The sequence below is a fragment of the Brassica oleracea genome, chromosome C3, assembly GCF_000695525.1.
Source record: "Brassica oleracea var. oleracea cultivar TO1000 chromosome C3, BOL, whole genome shotgun sequence".
In the NCBI taxonomy this organism is placed as follows: domain Eukaryota; kingdom Viridiplantae; phylum Streptophyta; class Magnoliopsida; order Brassicales; family Brassicaceae; genus Brassica; species Brassica oleracea.
In genome coordinates this window covers 7,156,813-7,175,557 of record NC_027750.1, presented here as the reverse complement: position 1 = coordinate 7,175,557, position 18,745 = coordinate 7,156,813, and the positions used below count along the sequence as shown (strand labels likewise).

Below are 18,745 nucleotides of genomic sequence, written 5' to 3'. Positions count from 1 at the left end.
AAATCATGCGACGGCTCAGCCGATCAATGCAGAGTAATAAATAAATTATACGGCGGCTCGGCCGACCAATTAATAATAAACACAATATAAGGCGGCTCGGCCGACCAATAAATAACAAACACAATATAAGGCGGCTCGGCCGACCAATAAATAAATTAAATTAATAGTAAATAATATAGGCGGTATTCCGGCCATTATAACATGATATATAAAAAATAGTAGAGGCGGTATACCGACCATTATAACAGGGTATAAATGATACAAATAAATTTTACCGAATCGCAGAGTGATCGTGCTGATAACGTGTTATAAAAAAACTAGAATTTTATTGTATCGAAGAAATTTAAATAAGGGCAAAATTTTATACCCGTATGAGAAGATAACACTGATAGCAAGAGAGGATGTGTTATTAGAAGAAGAAGGAATGGTGTGATTACAATCGATCAAAACATCGTTTATATAGAAGAGAAATTCACTGTGCAAATAGTGCAGCGGGCCCCATATCTTTTATATTTTTCAACGTTTGCGGCTAATCTTTCGTACCAAAAACAACTTTCTAACTGAACGAGATTTATTATAACAAATCCACAGACTTAACAGAAACTTGAGAATAAAATTAAGTTTTAAAGCTCTTGAAGTTCAATAAACAATCAAAGGAAAGAAACAAACGTTTCACATAGGAGTCTTACCAGAACTCTCCAAGTCATTAACTTGTCCAAACCTCATGGGATAGTCTGCGAAAGGCTTCACGTTGCTGAACATACTGTTCCCTAAACCCCACTGCACTGGTTCCATATAGTCTGTCTTCTGTACCATCGGAGCGTACTGACCATCCGAACAGCTTCCGTAAAACATGGCTTGAGTCATCTCCGGTTCTGTCACGTTCGAGAAAGACGCAACTTCCCCGGTGTTCGAGGTCGAGGTCATTTGGTTAAGAAACGGGAGAAATGCGAAACCGTTCTGCTCCATTGAAGACATAGGAAACAACTGGTGTTGCTCGAGACATGGCTGGTTGTAACCTATCAAACCAAGTTGGTCACGATGAGTAGACCAAGAAGCATCGGGAAATGTCTGCTTCCTATTAGCAGCTTCTTGAATCTTGTTACAGACTGTCACGAAAGTTGCATATAGCTCGTTTAAAGAACACTTTTCGAGCTTGTTGTCCCACGGACAATACTTCTCTTTCTCCAACTTGATCTTGCCTTTCTCCAAGCATTCTTGTACAGAGTAGGTTTTGATGCAGCTGCTCGAGGCGGTGTCTCTGTACTTGGTTATGATCTCTCTGACTTTTCTCTCATCCTTGGGCCATAACTCGGGGTGGTCGATTCTCTCGTCCCCTGCTCTGGTCGGGCCATACACGATGAGACATGTGTTGACGCCACAGAGTGTTGAGAACTCATTGGCTTTCTTGAATAAACATTCTTTCCTCTTCCTGTAAGTCGTTATCCTCGTCTTCTCGTTCATTATCCTTGCCATCTTCACCATTTTTCGACCCATTCAAATACTGAAAGAGAAAGTACGTAAACGAAACAAAAATATAAAACTTGCAACTAAACATTTCATTGTGGTTCTATACACAATATTTATTTTGATTACGAGGCATGTAACATATCAAGACTCCCATCAACACTAGGTTTTGATAGATAGAAGGGAGTTTCTTTAGTATCCGTAATGAACTAATCATCATCATCATCTTCAAACACAAAGTGAATTATATGTTTCTTAAATAGAGACAATGGTGGAGCTAGATCAATGAGATTTGTAGTCCTAACAATGTAACATCATCATACATAATCAAAACCCTAAAATCCTGTCTGTACATAATTCCAAATCCAACTACGCCATATATATAATGAAATGGAAATCAATAATGGAAAATAACAGATATATTCATATAAAGTAAAGAAGGTAAAAATACCTTGTGGAACGTTGATAGCTCTTAGTTTCTGAAGTTTCTTTCTTGATTTAACAATGGAGTTCCTCTTTTTGTGTTTATATATATCGCACACGCAAGAAAATATACTCTCAAATATTATCTCCTACTCTAATATGGAAACCATGCAGATATTTTACTTCTTTCCAAGCAAGTATTAATGATGAAGTTGAGTTTAATGACTAAATGATCATATTAAGCCACTAAATCAAGGAAACCCCATATAATTAGCAGTGCCATGATCATGATAAAAAGATTCGTTTGTGATTGAATCAATTGATTTCCCCAAAGTTTCCATTTCTGAAGTCCATTTCCTTTTCTGTTTTTGCTTACATTGGCTAAATCATTGTTCTGTCAAAAAAAAAAAATAATCTTCGTTATCTTCTTACATGATTCTTATTTTCCTAAACATTGAATAATATAATTATGTAACAATATGAAAATCTCAATACCTATGAAAAGGCTATAATCAGAAAGGGCCAAAAAAGCAGAAGCAACATTTAAAGTCCACAAGAGCATGTTCATTGCCAGTTTTTCATGGAAATATTTAGCAATTAAAAATATAAGAAATAGGATAAAAACAAGAAAGAGTCTAAAATGAGAAACTACAAACACTTCATTAGATACCACAAAATAAATATCATAAATAATAATCACCACCAGGCCGTCGATTTTGCTTCAATTACTGGTTTCTTGCTTTCGACATGAATGAGTACTATTCGGAGTCAAATTGGCCGGTAGTGAGCGATGTATGATTGGTAGTGAGCGATGTATGATTGGTACCAACGATCCATATTGTGACACTTGTGGAGATTTCAACGGTAACTCGTATGCATTCATCAATCGGAACGCAGTCCACTTTCACTCTTACGTTCCTCTCAAAATGATTTTTTTTCTTTTACATGTCTATCTCATTCATTTGTCTCGTACCTAAGTGTGATGTTGCTAGGTTTAATCAATCTTTTTATATGGAGTGAAAGTTATGATTTCAAAAAAAAAGTTATGATTTCAAGCTTTATCTTCGTCAATCGTAGTTTCTAGTCTTTAGAGGTTTATTGATCCCTTCTCCAACAGCGAGATTCGACCACGCGTGGTAATTTTTTAACCGAAAATCTTGTCATCTTCATTATATTCGAATATATCGAAGTAGAGTTTTGCAATTTGATGACTACGAGACTGAAACGTGACATATAGTTTGCACCAGAAAAAAACGTGACATATCGTGGATCCATGATTTAAATTGATATGAAAATATGAATACGGAAATAATAGTAGGTAGTTCTCAAAAAAAAGGGGGGGGGGGGCTTCGTAACCCGAAATCCGAACTGAACCCGAACCGGAAAACCCGATCCGTATCCGGTCTGAAATGTAAAAAATATCTGAATGGGTCTTGTAAGGTGGTACAAAACAAATCCGAACCCGAAGTGTTATTAACCGAACACGAACGAGTAACCCGAAAAACAAAAAAAAACCTAAAAATCCAAAAAAAAAATATCCGAAGAAACCGATCCGAATGTCCAAAAATTATATATAATATAATTAGAAAAATACCCTAGGATATCACTAAAAAAAATTTGGTCACAAATATAGACTCTAAGGATCAAAATGACCAAAATGTTTCATTAAAGAGGTAAATATACATTTATACCCCTAGGGTTAACTAATCCAAACATTAGAGTTTAGAATTAAGGGGTGGAGATTTGGGATTGGGGTTTAAAATTTTATAAAATAAAAAATAAATATTAAAATTTGAAAAAAAAATTTTAAAATAGTTTCAAAAAGTATTTTCGAATTACAAAAAAAAATTTGAAAAAATAAAATTTGAAAAAACAAATTACAAAAAAAAAATTTATAAAAAAGTTCGAATTTGAAAACATATAATCTAAAACTATAAAAACAATTTTTATTTTTATTTTATTTTTTAATTTTTTTTGTCATCATTTTTCTTTTATTATTTTATTATTTTTAATTTTATATATATCTAGGGTATTAGGGTCCTTTTACCTATTAAATTAAACATTTTCGTCATTTTTTTTCTTGTGGTCTATTTTTGTGACTAAAACTTGAAAATGATCTATTTAGGAAAATTGCCCATATAATTATATGAAACATGAATATATACTCCAATATTCAATTTCACATTTATTTTGATATATTATGTTACAATAAGTATTTAAAATATAAATAACTACCTTAAGTACTTAATTATATATTTCTTATGTTTTACCTTTAGATTTTAGATTTTATTTCGGGTATATCGGAACCGATCCAATATAACCGAATCCGAATGATATATGATTACTTTATGAGTTCTATGATGTCATATAAAACGACATGAACCTGATGTGTTATATCCGAACCCGACCTGTACTTGCAAATTTGCTAGAATTGGATCTATGAAGTATTATAAAAAAACCAAAATCCGAAAAATCCAACCCGAATGCCAACGGGTACCCGAACGCCCAGACCGGGGGATAATAGGTTTACATAATTACTATACGTGACACATTTTATTGTATTAAAAAGCACTGATTACTTATTGTTCCAAAACACTCCGTAACAGTCTAAAGTTGGCAAGCGGAGCTGGTGATGGGAGCGAGACGGCGAGTAGCATGGGATCTGTTTTGAATGGATAATTTGCATGCTTATCCACTACGGGACGAGATGGTTCCACGTCAGCAAATATCTACATTCAATATATTCGTTCAACAAAAAATTCTGTTAAAAGGTAGTTATAGTAAATGCTATTCAAGTCCTCGAATATATTTATTATTTATAAAATGCATAATAGGCTTCAGACCATTTAGTTTAGTTTCATGTTATGTTATACATATTGGATATAAAACATTCATTTTCACGAGTTTAAAATCTAATTATGTTATTTCAATCATCAATTAAACGAAAATTTGTACCAAGTAAAATGTTATTTCACTTATGGTAGTTTCATACAATCAACAACTATAGAGGAGTATAAAGCGAAGGTAAAAATAAAGGGGTCAATTATAGAAGCTTCGAAACATATGTATGAAAGAAACTAGTAAAGAAAAAGAAGAGGGCTAAAGGTAAATTATGTTTTAAAGTTCAATTAGAAAAAAAGGAAAAGTAAAAATAAAATCAGCGTCGTTAAAAAGAAAAGGTAAAATAAATAAATGTTGCGTTTCAGGAACTCCATCTCCGTCTCTTTTCCTCCGCATCAGAAAAAAAATCTCCGACGAAGGAGAAGAGAAACACGAAAATGGCGGAGATTGGGGGAATCAGATGTGGCTGTCGCGGAGTTCCCGGCGGCAACTTCTTCCACCCCGGAGGATTCTCTCTGAAATCTTGCTTCCTCGAGCAGCAGAGAACGAGGCGGAATCGAAACTTCTTCCGAAACGTATCTATCGTTCCTTCTTTCAAACGCGGTCGTTTAATCACGAAATGGAGCTCCGTCGCTGCGAATAGCCCAATCTTTAGGTATTATACTTTCTCGCTCGCTGCTACTAAGAATCAATTTGGGGATAATTCGTTTCCCGAAGATTGAATTTTAGGTGAATTTGACTAATCGATTTGTTGATTGAAGTATGGATGCTCGGGAGAAATCAAGATCATTTGTGTTGGTATCATCAAGGCACAAGAAAGTCCCTGTTTACGTGATGATGCCTATTGACACGTTTGGAATCGATTCTTCTGGTTGCCCTATCATTAAAAGGTTAATCTTTCTCAAAAATGTAGACTATATAAACAAGACTACTGTGGCTTCTTAATTGTTTTTTTTTTTTTTTTTGCATTCAGATAATGATGAAGTTTATATCTGTTATCGTTTCCAGGCTCAAGGCTTTGACTGTTTCTCTAAAGGCACTCAAGTTAGCTGGTGTTCATGGAGTCGCGGTTGAGGTTTGGTGGGGGATTGTGGAGCGTTTCTGTCCTCTTGAGTTTAAATGGTCGCTCTACGATGAGCTCTTCAGGTTGATTTCTGAGGCAGGGTTGAAGTTGCACGTTGCTCTTTGTTTTCATTCAAACATGCACTTGTTTCGTGGAAAAGGAGGCGTCAGTCTTCCACTCTGGATCCGAGAGGTTTGTATTGCTAGGTATTTAGCTATTTGTACGTTGTAGACATAGCAAAGTCTTTGGTAATTTGGATATTGCTTACCTTGATAGGTTTTTGAAAAGGTGACAAATCTGATAGCCTTTTTTTTTCCTGCCAAAACCTTGGAGAAATTTAGATTTATGGTACATAATCTGGGATGCTTGCTTGATTTTATTGCTTTGGGAGTAATGTTTTTGGTAGGAACTTATAGGTCTATCTGTTTCTCCAGTAATTAGCTTCACTCAGCTGATTTATGGTACAATTGTTTCCAGATTGGAGACGTCAATAAGGATATATACTATCGAGACAAGAACGGATTCTCCAATAATGACTATTTGACACTTGGAGTCGATCAACTCCCTTTGTTTGGTGGTCGCACTGCTGTCCAATGCTATGAAGATTTTATGCTCAGCTTTTCTAAAAACTTTGAACCATATTTTGGAAACTTGATTGAAGAAATAAGCATCGGTCTTGGTCCTTCGGGGGAGCTTAGGTACTTGTGATTTTCTGTAGATTACCGATCACAAAGCCATAATCGCTACAACTGAAGTTCCTTATCTCTTTCAGATATCCGGCACATCCTTTGGGAGATGGGAGATGGACATTCCCTGGTATCGGTGAATTCCAATGCCATGACAAATACATGTGAGTAGTTCTTGATTTAAAGTCTTTACTGTCCTTGGAATCACATTTACAGATTGTGAGCTATATTGCTTGGTTTAGGATGGAAGACTTAATGGCTGTGGCTTCTCAAGAAGGCAAACCTCAATGGGGAAGCAGAGACCTTCCAAATGCAGGCTGCTATAATAGCTTTCCATCTGGGGTTCCTTTCTTTGAGGAGGGCCATGACAGTTTTCTCTCTGACTATGGTCGTTTCTTTCTAGTATGTTCTCGCGTATCCGCAATATTATGATCCTGAGTAGTGTTCATCACAAGGGACTAGTAGGTTAGATTATAAATGACACAGTGAACTGCTTTACGTTGTAGGAATGGTACAGTGGGAAGTTGATTTGTCATGCCGATGCTATTCTTGCAAAGGCTGCCGATGTTTTGCGGAGACGTCAGGAAGAGGAGAAAAGCTCTGTAATGTTGGTTGCAAAAATTGGTGGAATCTATTGGTGGTATAAGACATCTTCACACCCTGCTGAACTAACTGCAGGTTATTACAATACCGCATTCAGGGATGGCTATGATCCTCTCGCTTCTGTCTTGTCCCGCCATGGTGCCGCACTGCATATCCCGTAAGACCCTTCTTCTGAAGTTCTCTTTATTTCATAGAAGCTGCATGAGTTTAGTGTTATTAAGGAGATGCGTCTCTCATATTTTTTTCCAGGTGCTTGGATATGGCGGACAGTGAAACGCCTGAGAAGTATCTTTGCAGCCCTGAAGGATTGCTTAGACAGGTACTTTCATTTCCTAATGTTTCATCTAGAATTCAACTCTGCTCATATGAAGAGTTTCTTGTATTTAGACCGGTAGGTGTCAGCACACTGCTTACTGTCATTGACACTCATGAAAATGGTCTAGTCTCTCTTTTCTTGCTGCGTTGCTACAATCAAAGCATGCGTTGAGAACGTGAACAAACCAACATTGTCTCTTTTTCTGCTAGATACACGATGTTTCAAAGAAGAGGACAATACAAGTGACTGGTAGAAACACAAGCGAAAGATATGATGTGGTGAGAGATTTGTACAATCTATAATCCGAGACGATGAGGTCAAAAAGTGGTGGTTACTAACCGTTTATTTATGATGCATTGTGCAACAGATGGGACTAAGGCAAATACGAGAGAACTGTATGCAGCCGCCGAATGGGGAAACTGTAAGATCGTTTACATTTTTCAGAATGAATGAGAAGATCTTTAGGGTGGAGAACTGGAACAACTTTGTCCCTTTCGTTAGGCAGATGAGTGCAGATGTGTAAAACAGCAGTAGCCATTGGCTTGTGTATTTTTCTTTTGTTACAGAATTGATCTTTCCTCACCATATTGCTTTTTCAGATATGTGATGAGGATAAATAAATCAAATCAAAATTGTTATATTATATCGTTTCTAGTTCCATGGAAGAGACAAGGTCTTGCAAAGAAACATTTCATTGATCATCAAAAAGTTACATTGTGTTTCAATTGATCAGATCCGATACATACAAGTTATTGGTTCAAAGTACTTGCCTATCAGCTGCATCAGCAACAATGGGCAACCTAGGGACCAGACCAAACAAGCAAGCAGAGAAACCATAGATCAAGGAGACAAGCAAGAAGAGGAACACCGTGCTGTCCAAACTCATAACCACATCCAAACCAAACCCATCTGTGGGATTGAAGCTCCTCTCAAGCAAATCCGGGAAGATCAACAGCACGTCGAGCACAATGGCCTGCATCGTGTTGAACCTAACGTACCTGCTGAAGTTCTGGTTCCTGACGACGACGAAGTAGAGAGTGATGAAGATGAGGAAGCCATTGAAAGGGAAGCTCTTGAAGGCCTTGATGGCCGGAAACAGGGGTTGGATGAGAATCTGGAATGGTTGGTATTGCGTGATGATGAATTTACCGTACTGGATGCCATCGAAGAACGGGTAGAAGTAACAGACGGCTGAGATGAGACGATCGGATGCGTCCACGGAGTCGTCTCCCTTGGATCGGAGGACGAGTGTGGAGGCTGCTCTTTCCCTTGCAGGACTTGGTTTTGGGAAGTGGGGATTAGAGTTTAGAGGGAGAGAAGAAGAAAAACGACCGGTTAGGGTTAGGTTTTTGGTTTGGAAGAAGGTGAGAGATGGTAATGGAGAAAGAAGATGAGATATTGCCATTGCTCTGCTTTTCCACTTCAGACTGAACGGAAGAGAGCTTTGCTCGCTCACACACCACGATGAAAGGATAATGTAACTACATACACTCCACGTTGTTTGTAAAATTTTAGTAAAAACAGTGGGTTGTCTGGAACTAAAACTACACGACATGTTAAACACCTTTCAAAACGGCTCGTAGTTTTTTTGGAGGGAAGTAACATTTTCTGTCTTTTTTTATTTATTTGAGAGAAGGCATTTTATTTAACATTTTCTGTCTTGTTTCTTTTAAACGCATCTTATGCGTTAGCGTCTGCGTTTCCAAACCGCCAACCTCCCAAGGCAATTGTCTCAACATTAGAGACAGCTTCTTGCTCAGCAACTTGAGGTCCAACCCCAAGAGCTTGCTCTGGTTGCAAACATACAAACATACAATTGTATTTCAATGCTTCTAACTATATGCCATTATAGAAGTTTGGATATCTACGGCAAATACTGAAGCAACTATAGAATAATATACTAGCTAGAAACCAATGCTCAATCTCAACACCATTCATCACATCAGTATCAACTAAACAAACACGTGAACAAGAACACCAAGAAGAACAAAAAAATTGCCGACTAATTAATTTGACGCCAAACATTAAATAAGAAAACCTCAGTAATAAACACCAGTTACTTCCCCTCAAACCCACAAACAAAGATTGTACGAAAACAAATACTCCCTCTATATTTGAAAGGTTGATGATGTTGTAAAGTTTGAACAACTCAGATTTTTAATATCTTAGCTTTTAATAACAAAATGCATTAAGCACTGCACACTTTACAACATCAACTTTTTAAATACAATAAAATTAAATTAATAGTAAAACATCAATTATTCAAATACAAAGTGAGTAAGAGAAAGTGAACTATAGAACCGAAAGAAAGCAAACAAGCAGAGCAAGGTCATCACCAAACCAGATTTTCACGATCCTAACCGCACAAGCTTCATCCATGAGCCGACATTATCCCGACAGTTAGATACTGCTTATCTGGATAATGGATATCTTGTTAGGAACTACTTCGAGGGACGTGACGAAGGAGGAATCAATTAGACCTCCGTTGTCTTCGCTACCGAACCCGACCTCGACGCCTATATTGACGAATTTAAGCTTGTGGGATTGCAAGTTTATGAATTGTCACCATGCTTTCAGTACTATTCTTTACAAAACTTTAGTTTTCTGAACAAAATTCTATTTTAATTTTAGTTTGTATATCAGTTTGGTCTTAAAATAAACATTTAAGCTTTATTATAGTTACAATTATTAAGTTTTAAAAATAAAATATATTCATTGCATTGGATTCATTTATTGGTCAAATATAATTAATTTAAATATATTTTTTTTAAATCAAATTTTATTACTTATTTTATAAAATATTTTGTTACAATACAAATGTTTTATTATTAAAATATAAATATATTAGGAGACATTATCTGTAAATAATTAATTTTAATAATAAAATTTAATTAATTATTTTAGAAAATATTTTGTTAAAACTCTTATGTTATATTTTGTAAATAACATTCCAGATAAAAGTTAATTCCATATAATTTTTTTTTGAACGTATATAATATTTTGTTTTAATATGATATATATTAAATTATTGAAAACATCTAGTACATACATACAATAAAAATGAAACCTTAATATATATTAAATCATATTATTATCCTTAATATATATGAAATCATTTTTTATTCATTTGACTTATTGATTTTAAGTATTATCGAGTAACGCATGCAATAGAAAACAAACCTTTCACTACAACGAAATAATCTATTATTCATTTGACATATTGCTTTTAAATAGTAGCATGGAGTAACACATGCAATATAAAATAAATCTTCACTAAAAAATATTATGAAATAATTTATTATTCGTTTGAGTTATTGATTTTAAATAATTTGGTGTAACAAACGAATAAAAATGTATTATGTATCTAAATTTTTTCTTTTATCCAAATGTCAGGGCAACGAAAAAAATGCCACGTGGAAAGCGTATCATTCTTCATTAATTAAGCCATCTGAAACTCGTTACTCCAATAGTGATAAATATTAAGACTGTTTCACAAGTTCACAATCTTCTTCTCTGTCAGTGATTAATTAGAATCATAGTTCGAGTTGTAATTTGTTTAAAAAATATTGTAAAAAGAACATTTTATTTGTTCCTTGAAAAATCGACAAAAAAAAAAATTGTTCCTTGAAAAGCTATGATTAATCGATGGGAGGAACTGGTTGACCCAAGGTATTGATCAAGATATATGTTAGGATGGTATGCCACTGAGGTAACTATATACTAGAAACTAGTGCTCAATCTCAACACTATTCATTACATCATATCAACTAAACAACACGTGAACAAGAACACTGAAGAACAAAAAAAAATGCCGACTAATTATTTTGACGCCCAATCATTAAATAAGAAAACCTCTGTAATAGGAGAAGTAATGATTTTAAAAATGGATCTAGACAGAAAATTCCTTCAAAGCCACATTCAAGATTGTACGAAAACAAATACTCCCCCTGTATTTGAAAGGTTGATGTTGTAAAGTTTTAACAACTCACATTTTAATATCTTAGCTTATGTTTTATTTTTATAGTAAAAGGCATTAAACACACTTGACAACATCAACTTTAAAAGACAAATGTTAAAAGTAAAACATCAATTATTCAAATCAAAAGCGAGTAAGAGAAAACAGCAAGAAGTGAACTATAGAAGCCAAAAGAAAGCAAACGAGCGGAGCAAGATCATCGCCAAACCAGCCTTAGCTCCTCCTACGATCCTAACCGCGCAAGCTTCATCCATGAGCCGACATTATTTCGGTGAAACTCTTCTCGGTAGGAGCTGGAGTAGGAGCCGACGCAGTATCCAACAGTAAGAGACTGCTTATCTGGATAATGGAGATATCGTAAGGAACTGCTTCGATGGACTTGACGTAGGAGGAAGATATATCTCCGCTGTCAAACCTGACATTGCCGCCTCTCATATTCGTTATCTTGACGAACCCGGTGTTTTCCGGAGCAGCACCGGTGGCTTGGAAGAGAGTTGTAGTGAGAGCTGAGCCGTCAGGGAGCTTGTGGAGTTTTTGGGCGTCGAAGTAATCGAGGAGGACGTGGAGGGAGAGGATGTTTTTGAGAGTGGAGATTGTGTAGCCTTTTGAGGTTAAGTCGTACATGGCGCCGTTGTCTACGGCGCAGACGGTTATGGTGTTTCTCTGGTTGATTTCTTCGGCGAGGTGAGTTTGGGTTAGGAAGTGGTTGAAGGAGGATAAAGAAGGGTGGTTTGCTAAGAGGAGCGTGACGTTGTGCGAGTGAGTTTGGACGGCGAGGAGGAGGAGGATAGGGAGAATGTAGGAGGTGATTACTTGTCTCATCTTCTTGGCCGTTGTTGAGAGAATGTGATGAGTGGAAACTGAGTGTTTTTTCAGACAGTGAGCTCTGCGTTTAGAACTAAAGGGAAAACGAAGATCGCTTATTTATATGGGACTTGGAATGTGATTCAAATATTGTGCCATTGAGTATTTATTTAATATTTTTATTGGAAATTTTTTATATTATTTTTAATATTTATAACAAATTTAAGCTTATGGGCTTGCAAGTTTATGAATTGTGACCATGCTTTCCCTATTCTATACAATTTTTAGTGTAATATTTTATTTTTTGGTGTATATATGTAGATCAGTTTGGACTTAAGTTGTTTTGGCAATAACCATTTTTAGCTTTATTGAACCTAAAATTATTGAAGTATATAAAAGAAAATATGTTCATTTGTTAGCGTATTAAAATATTTATTTATTTGAACTTAACAAAATGATTTTTGAATAAAAAATGATATTTTGCTATGCATACGATTATGTAATTATTATATCTTTTGATAGTATTTTTCTAAAAAATAGGATATCATATTCATTTTAATAGATTTAATAATAATCTCGAATTTCTTTAATTATTTAAAAATAAATTAAGACTTTGTTACAATAGAAAAATATATTTTATTTCAAAATATTAAATATTAAAATTATTATAAGTAAATTGATTAGAAGTAGATTTGAGATTATTATCTTTAAAGAAACTCAAAAAATTCAAAAACAAATCAACATCATATTTTTTAAATAACAAGTCAAATAAATATTAATTCCATATAGTGTTTCTATTTTAGTAAGATAGATACTCTCTCTGTTCTCGAAAGTAAGATTTTTTAGATTTTTTGCTTGTTCCCTAAAGATATATTTTATATATTCTTAAAGTACTTTTTATACTTTTGAGAAACATTAATTGAGAATATTTGAATTGATTAAATTTCATTGGTGAAAAGTTATCGGAAAGTGAATAATAAAGTAAAAAATAAATGAAATTATAAACATTTATTAAATTCTTAATAAGCGTGCATATTCTAAAAAATCTTATTTTCGGGAACATGGGGAGTATTAAATATTGAAAACCTTTTTCTAGAACACAAACAATAGAAAACGAACACTCACTATTATTCATTTGAGTTATTGATTTTAAATATTATGGTATAACACATCAAATAATTTATTATTCATTTGAGTTATTGATTTTAAATAGTATGGAGTAACACAAGCAATAAAAAAAAACATTCACTAAAAAAAATATGAAATAATTTGAGTTATTGATTTTAAACAGTGGCGAAGCCACTTTGCACTATGGGTGCAAGAGCACCCAGTATATTTTAGATATTTGATTTTTTACATATGACTTATAAGAAGGAAGTGGCTATTTGGTTAAGATTAAGACCATGATTATCGGGTGAAATCTAAAATGGGTTTCTAATTTTTTTTTTTTTTTTTGCTGTCTTATCTGATTTATAAAAAGAAAAAGAAAAAAACCGGAACCAATCGCGGGCCGCCACATATCGTGGGGCCCGCAAAACAGTACAAGAATCACTCAAACATCGATCCTTAACTAGCTTTTTTGGTTACCGATTTTTATGTTTTTGTGGTCCCCTCTTAGGAAACTGTTAAAAGTCTCCGAAGCATATGCCGTAAGTTTGCACCCATAACTTCCTAATAATCTATGTTAGATACTCCTACGCTATTTTTATCAGTTATTGTGCACCCAGTTAAGAAAAAATCTAGCTTCGCCCCTGATTTTAAATAGATTATTGGAGTAACACATGCAATAGAAATCAAACCTTCGGGAAAATATATGAAATAATATGTCATTCATTTGCGTTATTGATTTAAATGGTATGGAGTAACACATGCAATACAAAACACTAAAAAAATATATGAAACGAATAAAACTAAGTATTATATATCTAATTTTTTTTCTTATCAAAAATGTCGCGGCAACCAAAAAAAGAGACAAAAATAAATAATACAAGATAACAAAATTAAGTATCAAAACAAAAACCGGCACGGAAGAAGAAGAATAGTAAGCCACCGCTGCTCCAGTTTCGCCGCCTCCAGCTCCTCCTCCTCCTTGGCCGCCACCGTTTTCTCCTCCGAGAGTACCGCAAGGATGAGGAGGAGCGAAAAAGTAAGGATACGGAGGAGAATAATACGTAGAAGCTGGCGGTTGGTTACAACAGCCTGTTGGAGGAACAGAAGGGCAGTGAGAACGTGACGGTGGAGGCGGTGAAGATGTTGAAGGCGGTGGAGGAGGATTAATGCATAGAGAGTAGCCTGTAGAGGAAGACGGTTGAGGCGTTTGCTTACAAAGGTAAGGAGTGCAGAGACCAGAGTTTGAATCCCAAGCTGAGTGACAGGTTATAAGAGGTACAGAGAAAGAAGCTTGAATGACAACATGATGACTTAAGCTAAGCTAGACAAGATGATTTTGGTCTTTGGGTTCCAAGATGATATCAATATATATATATATGACTGAGAGTTGAGACTTGTAACCAAATAGCTGAATCTTGTTTTGAGAACTAAAATTAGCTGAACTTTTCCAGTTTAATTCGTTTTATCTGCCGCATGGCATAACACTTGTCGTAAGTGTTGGAGAATTTCTGAAGAAAACGTACGTTTGCATCTTTTTAATGGATGTAGACAAAATGTTGTCATGTTATGACTAATTGACAAGTTAAAACGGCTTTTTATTACTGTGGAATTTATAGCTGACTGCACGCTTGTACCAAATTCACCAAAAGAAAAAGATGTGTCATGGGTATCGTGAATTTCAAGATGAGTGTGGAAAGTTTGAATCTTTTTTTGTTTGTCAAAAAAAAAGTTTGAATCTTTTTTTATGGGAAAGACGAACTATGGACTTCGGGTAGTCACTAAAGAAGACCTAATTTTACTGTTTTAAGGTCTTAACTGTTTTTTATATATCAAGGTCTTAATTGTTTTTTTTTCTTTATTTTCTCTAGGTTTAACAGTCTATGAATAGGTTCTGACTGTGCCCAATGGGTAAGAGCATGATTATCAGTGATTTGGGTTTTGGGTTTCTTAAATGTTTTTTTTTTCTTTTTGTCTTATTAAAAAAAATTAAAAACGAACCAATCGCGGACCGCCACGTGTCAGTAAAATTCGCGAACAGTACAAGAACCCAAGTAAAGTCAAACTATTGTTTGGTGACTTCTATCACCGATTTTTGTGTGTTTTGTGGATTTTCCCTCTAAGAAACTCCTAAATCCACCCCGATAAACATGGTCTAAAGTAAGACATTTGGTATATTGGTAATATATATATTAGGGCTCTTCAGTTTTATAATTTTATCTGGTATATTAGTAATATATATATATATATAATATATTTAGCTCTATTTGACGAATTTAAAATTTTCATTTCATAGAAAAAATATAATAGCATTAACAATATATAATTCTTTATAAATAATATTTAATTATTTTTCATAATCTATATTTATTTACAATTATATTAATTTATATTTTGTTTCCTTTATTTGTTGATGATATTCTAAACACTACAATGAATAGGTTAAATGTTCGGTTAGTGACTTAGAGCACACTCAACGAATAATAACTATATTTCGAAGACAGTTTCTAATCATAAAAATAATAATAATTTAACCACACATAATGTTTTAGTTGAATTATTTTTTTTAGAAAAACAAACCATTCAAGAACTGACAAATGGCAAAGGAGTATTAGGAGAGTTTCTGAAATGTTTTGTTTTCAGAATTGTATCTTACCTTTTTCTGCTGCTTTATTGTTATTTTAATAATTTTTTTTGTTTTTAGAACCCCGTTATAAAACTCCCGTTGGACCTGCTCTTATCGAATCCGAGTAGATATATATCGAACGGGAGTATTTCAACGGGAGTATAAGAGTCATTGAATCCGAGTAGATATATATTCATTATCCTCAAGAATCTACCAACCAAAACCGACACTATACAACTTTAATTGAAATACTTAACATTTATACCCCAAAAACTTTAATTGAAATACTATTTATATGGTTTTTGAAAAATAATACCAATTTTGTACTTCCTTTGTGCATAAATTTGTTTTTCTTTGTGATTGTTCTTGTACATCTTGGGGAGAAAACCACTAGAGAGTAATTAAACTTGCATCACAGAAAAACAGTTAACTTCACTGAAGACATGCCATAGTGTATTCAAGTCAGAATGGCCTCGAAAAAGGTTTAGGTTAATTATGAGCAACCAGATAAAATAATTTACGTATTTATTATCCTTGAGTGTTTTAAGATGGTGGTTGAGAATATACTTATGTGTCTTGGAAATATTTTGGATCCTCTTTACATGAGATGTTGAGTGAAATATTTATAGTCAATAGTTATCTCAATCCTGATTCGAATATCAGAGGTTACCGAGTTATGCGGTGACTTGACTGTCTACTTCACCTTGTCTTTTACAAGAGCCATAGTAGGTTATTTCTGGCTCGGCTAGTATGCAATCGTTTTAGATTAGCCGACTTTATATAGTCTCGAGCTCATGTTGTGTCTCATGGGATTCGTCCCATTATCAAGCGCATAAAAATGAGCTTGATCTCTTAAAAGTCATTCGTTCGTAGTTCGTACACGGCGTTAACTAAACACACATGTCATCTCATAATTAATAGATACATTTCTAAAGAACGTAAAATTTGTGATCAATAGAAAATATAGATATCTGAATGAGTTTTATATAACTGATTGCATTGGTTTTGAGTCTTAGAAAGTCTTCTTAACTTAATCCTTTGATTGTGATTGACGTTAGTCAACTTCCGAAGTTCTTCTCAACCCTCTTAACGAGTTGAGATTGTGTTGTTGCTGCTTCGCCATGTCCCCCGTTATTTATTGTTCGCCACATATGAGATAGCCTCTGGCTTAAAAGCAATATCAGCTCCAGAAGTTCTTCGGTCTACAAAAATCTGGTTACTTAATGTGTGAGCCTAATCAAAGTATTCCAATATGTTAAAATATTAAAGTTTTGATATTGATTATTGTGTATTTGTGTAAATCTAATTATTTTCCATTTGTACAATTTGTTTACTAATTTTTTATTTATTGATTGTTGAAATCTCGTATTTTATATTTTAAATAACAAATGATAACATTAATATTTAATGTGTACTTAAAAAGAAGAAAGTCTATATGTTCACAGATTCACATCATCACATGCATCAAATGGCAAAAAGAAAACTCCTTCCCATCATCGCATTTACTGAACGTGTTGAAAAGTGGCCATCGAAACAAATGGGTTAAAGTGGATCAATATATCGTCAACCTAGTTTGACATTTTTAACAAATATTTTTCAGCTGGCATTTCATTTATCATTTTTAACAATTAGTGATAAATGAGGTCTTATAAATTAGTGATAACTAATACGTACATTGCACATATCTTGTAAGTTTTGTACCAAATTTCAAACCAAGGCGACCTGCAAATATATATATAAACTGACATGAAGCTGGTTTAACCGGTAAGTTTTGAACCGGATTTACCAAATTTCAAACAAAGTCTGTATCAACATTCACCCGAGAGTCAACATATATCAATCCATTATATGGTAAACTTATCAAGAAAACGAATATAATAAGAAAATTGATTATAGAAACAAATAAAAGTTTGGTGAAATGAAGAAAAAAACATCTCATTGAGATATTATCCAACTAATTAGTTAGTCTGTAATAAATTAATGTATTATGTATATCCAGGTCAAATATTGTGTTCAGCCACTAGCAATAACTGTGAGCAAATGATAAAATATAAATGTTAAAAACCGCTAAATGATAAGTAATCACCTTATATAAGATTATTGTTTAGGCGGATGTCTAGACCAGTTTTCTATATATTTAATTTTGTTTTAAATCATTTTAGAAACATCTTTACGGCGAAATTCAATTTGCGATTGATTTTTAGTACACTGTAACATATTTATTAAAAAAATATCATAAAACAAGTTTATATTTCCTAACTGTAACACTTTTTTAACATTGCTAACTTTAAGTTTAGTTTATAAAAGTTTATTATCTGAAAAACAACGAGAAAGAAAAATTAGTAAAAATTGATAATTTATTAGTAATTTTACGAAACCTTTTAGTAACATTTCTTATACATTAAGGCTGGGGGACTAACTCCAAATGCCCTTATGGAAAAAAATTCATTCTTCTTGTCCCTTCTCTTTTCCCATTACCCCTTTGTCTTTGAATTCCCTATACTAACCTTTCTTTCTTTAATATATTTCTTCTACACCTCATTAATTCATTTAATTTTTCAATTAAATACACTCAACCAAACACAACAACCAAATGGGGTCCACAAACAACCTTAACCAATCAGATTTACCTTGGCCCACATGTCTTCATGTTTCCTCTCCTCTCTCCTCTGTCAGCGTGAAGAGCTCTTCTTCCTCATCCTTCATTGGCGATTTTGAAGCTTTAACATCAGGTAATTCTTGTCCGTTTTTCATGAAATTTTGTGTGAAATATCTTTTAAATGTTTGTGTAAACCATGGGTAACCTAAAAAAGTAAGAATTGATGAAAATTTG

At 33.9% G+C, this 18,745-nt stretch overlaps 4 protein-coding genes across 7 annotated transcripts; 1 reads left to right on the top strand and 3 right to left on the bottom strand.

Annotated features, from left to right (window-relative positions):
• Window positions 1-672: 672 nt before the first annotated feature.
• On the bottom strand, window positions 673-1,991 carry LOC106329774. The gene is made up of 2 exons (XM_013768417.1): window positions 1,919-1,991; window positions 673-1,504 (listed from the first exon to the last, which is right to left on the bottom strand). The coding sequence occupies exon 2, from the start codon at window positions 1,495-1,497 to the stop codon at window positions 673-675; it is 825 nt and encodes a 274-aa protein (XP_013623871.1). The 5' UTR covers window positions 1,498-1,504; window positions 1,919-1,991.
• Window positions 1,992-5,084: 3,093 nt separating this feature from the next.
• LOC106335928 (inactive beta-amylase 4, chloroplastic-like) lies at window positions 5,085-8,042 on the top strand. Of its 4 annotated transcripts, XR_001268789.1 has the most exons (11): window positions 5,117-5,386; window positions 5,493-5,621; window positions 5,740-5,986; window positions 6,272-6,492; window positions 6,567-6,644; window positions 6,723-6,882; window positions 6,987-7,240; window positions 7,333-7,402; window positions 7,471-7,520; window positions 7,609-7,677; window positions 7,767-7,930. XR_001268789.1 is itself a non-coding variant. In XM_013774614.1 (10 exons), exons 1-10 carry the CDS (start codon window positions 5,169-5,171, stop codon window positions 7,920-7,922), a joined length of 1,602 nt encoding a protein of 533 aa, XP_013630068.1. In that variant the 5' UTR covers window positions 5,085-5,168; the 3' UTR covers window positions 7,923-8,042. The 4 variants fall into 4 exon arrangements, 3 of the variants coding, with proteins under 3 accessions (XP_013630068.1, XP_013630069.1, XP_013630070.1); XM_013774614.1 differs by lacking the exon at window positions 7,471-7,520 and having other exon boundaries at window positions 5,085-5,386; window positions 7,767-8,042; XM_013774615.1 differs by lacking the exons at window positions 7,609-7,677; window positions 7,767-7,930 and having other exon boundaries at window positions 7,471-7,521.
• A 29-nt stretch (window positions 8,043-8,071) lies between these two features.
• LOC106335929 (protein TIC 20-v, chloroplastic-like) lies at window positions 8,072-8,872 on the bottom strand. The gene has a single exon (XM_013774617.1). The coding sequence runs from the start codon at window positions 8,802-8,804 to the stop codon at window positions 8,157-8,159; it is 648 nt and encodes a 215-aa protein (XP_013630071.1). The 5' UTR covers window positions 8,805-8,872; the 3' UTR covers window positions 8,072-8,156.
• Window positions 8,873-11,621: 2,749 nt separating this feature from the next.
• On the bottom strand, window positions 11,622-12,197 carry LOC106329773 (fasciclin-like arabinogalactan protein 1). Its single transcript, XM_013768416.1, has one exon. It carries the CDS (start codon window positions 12,195-12,197, stop codon window positions 11,622-11,624), a length of 576 nt encoding a protein of 191 aa, XP_013623870.1.
• Window positions 12,198-18,745: the final 6,548 nt, after the last annotated feature.

Excerpts from the sequence above, each read along its gene's own strand:
- LOC106329774 (XM_013768417.1), bottom strand. The coding sequence starts at position 1,497 with ATGGGTCGAAAAATGGTGAAGATGGCAAGGATAATGAACGAGAAGACG.
- LOC106335929 (XM_013774617.1), bottom strand. The coding sequence starts at position 8,804 with ATGGCAATATCTCATCTTCTTTCTCCATTACCATCTCTCACCTTCTTC.
- LOC106335928 (XM_013774614.1), top strand. The coding sequence starts at position 5,169 with ATGGCGGAGATTGGGGGAATCAGATGTGGCTGTCGCGGAGTTCCCGGC. Across the intron at positions 6,645-6,722 it reads CAATGCCATGACAAATACAT|GATGGAAGACTTAATGGCTG; the intron begins GTGAGTAGTTCT and ends TGCTTGGTTTAG. Across the intron at positions 7,678-7,766 it reads CAAGCGAAAGATATGATGTG|ATGGGACTAAGGCAAATACG; the intron begins GTGAGAGATTTG and ends ATTGTGCAACAG.
- LOC106329773 (XM_013768416.1), bottom strand. The coding sequence starts at position 12,197 with ATGAGACAAGTAATCACCTCCTACATTCTCCCTATCCTCCTCCTCCTC.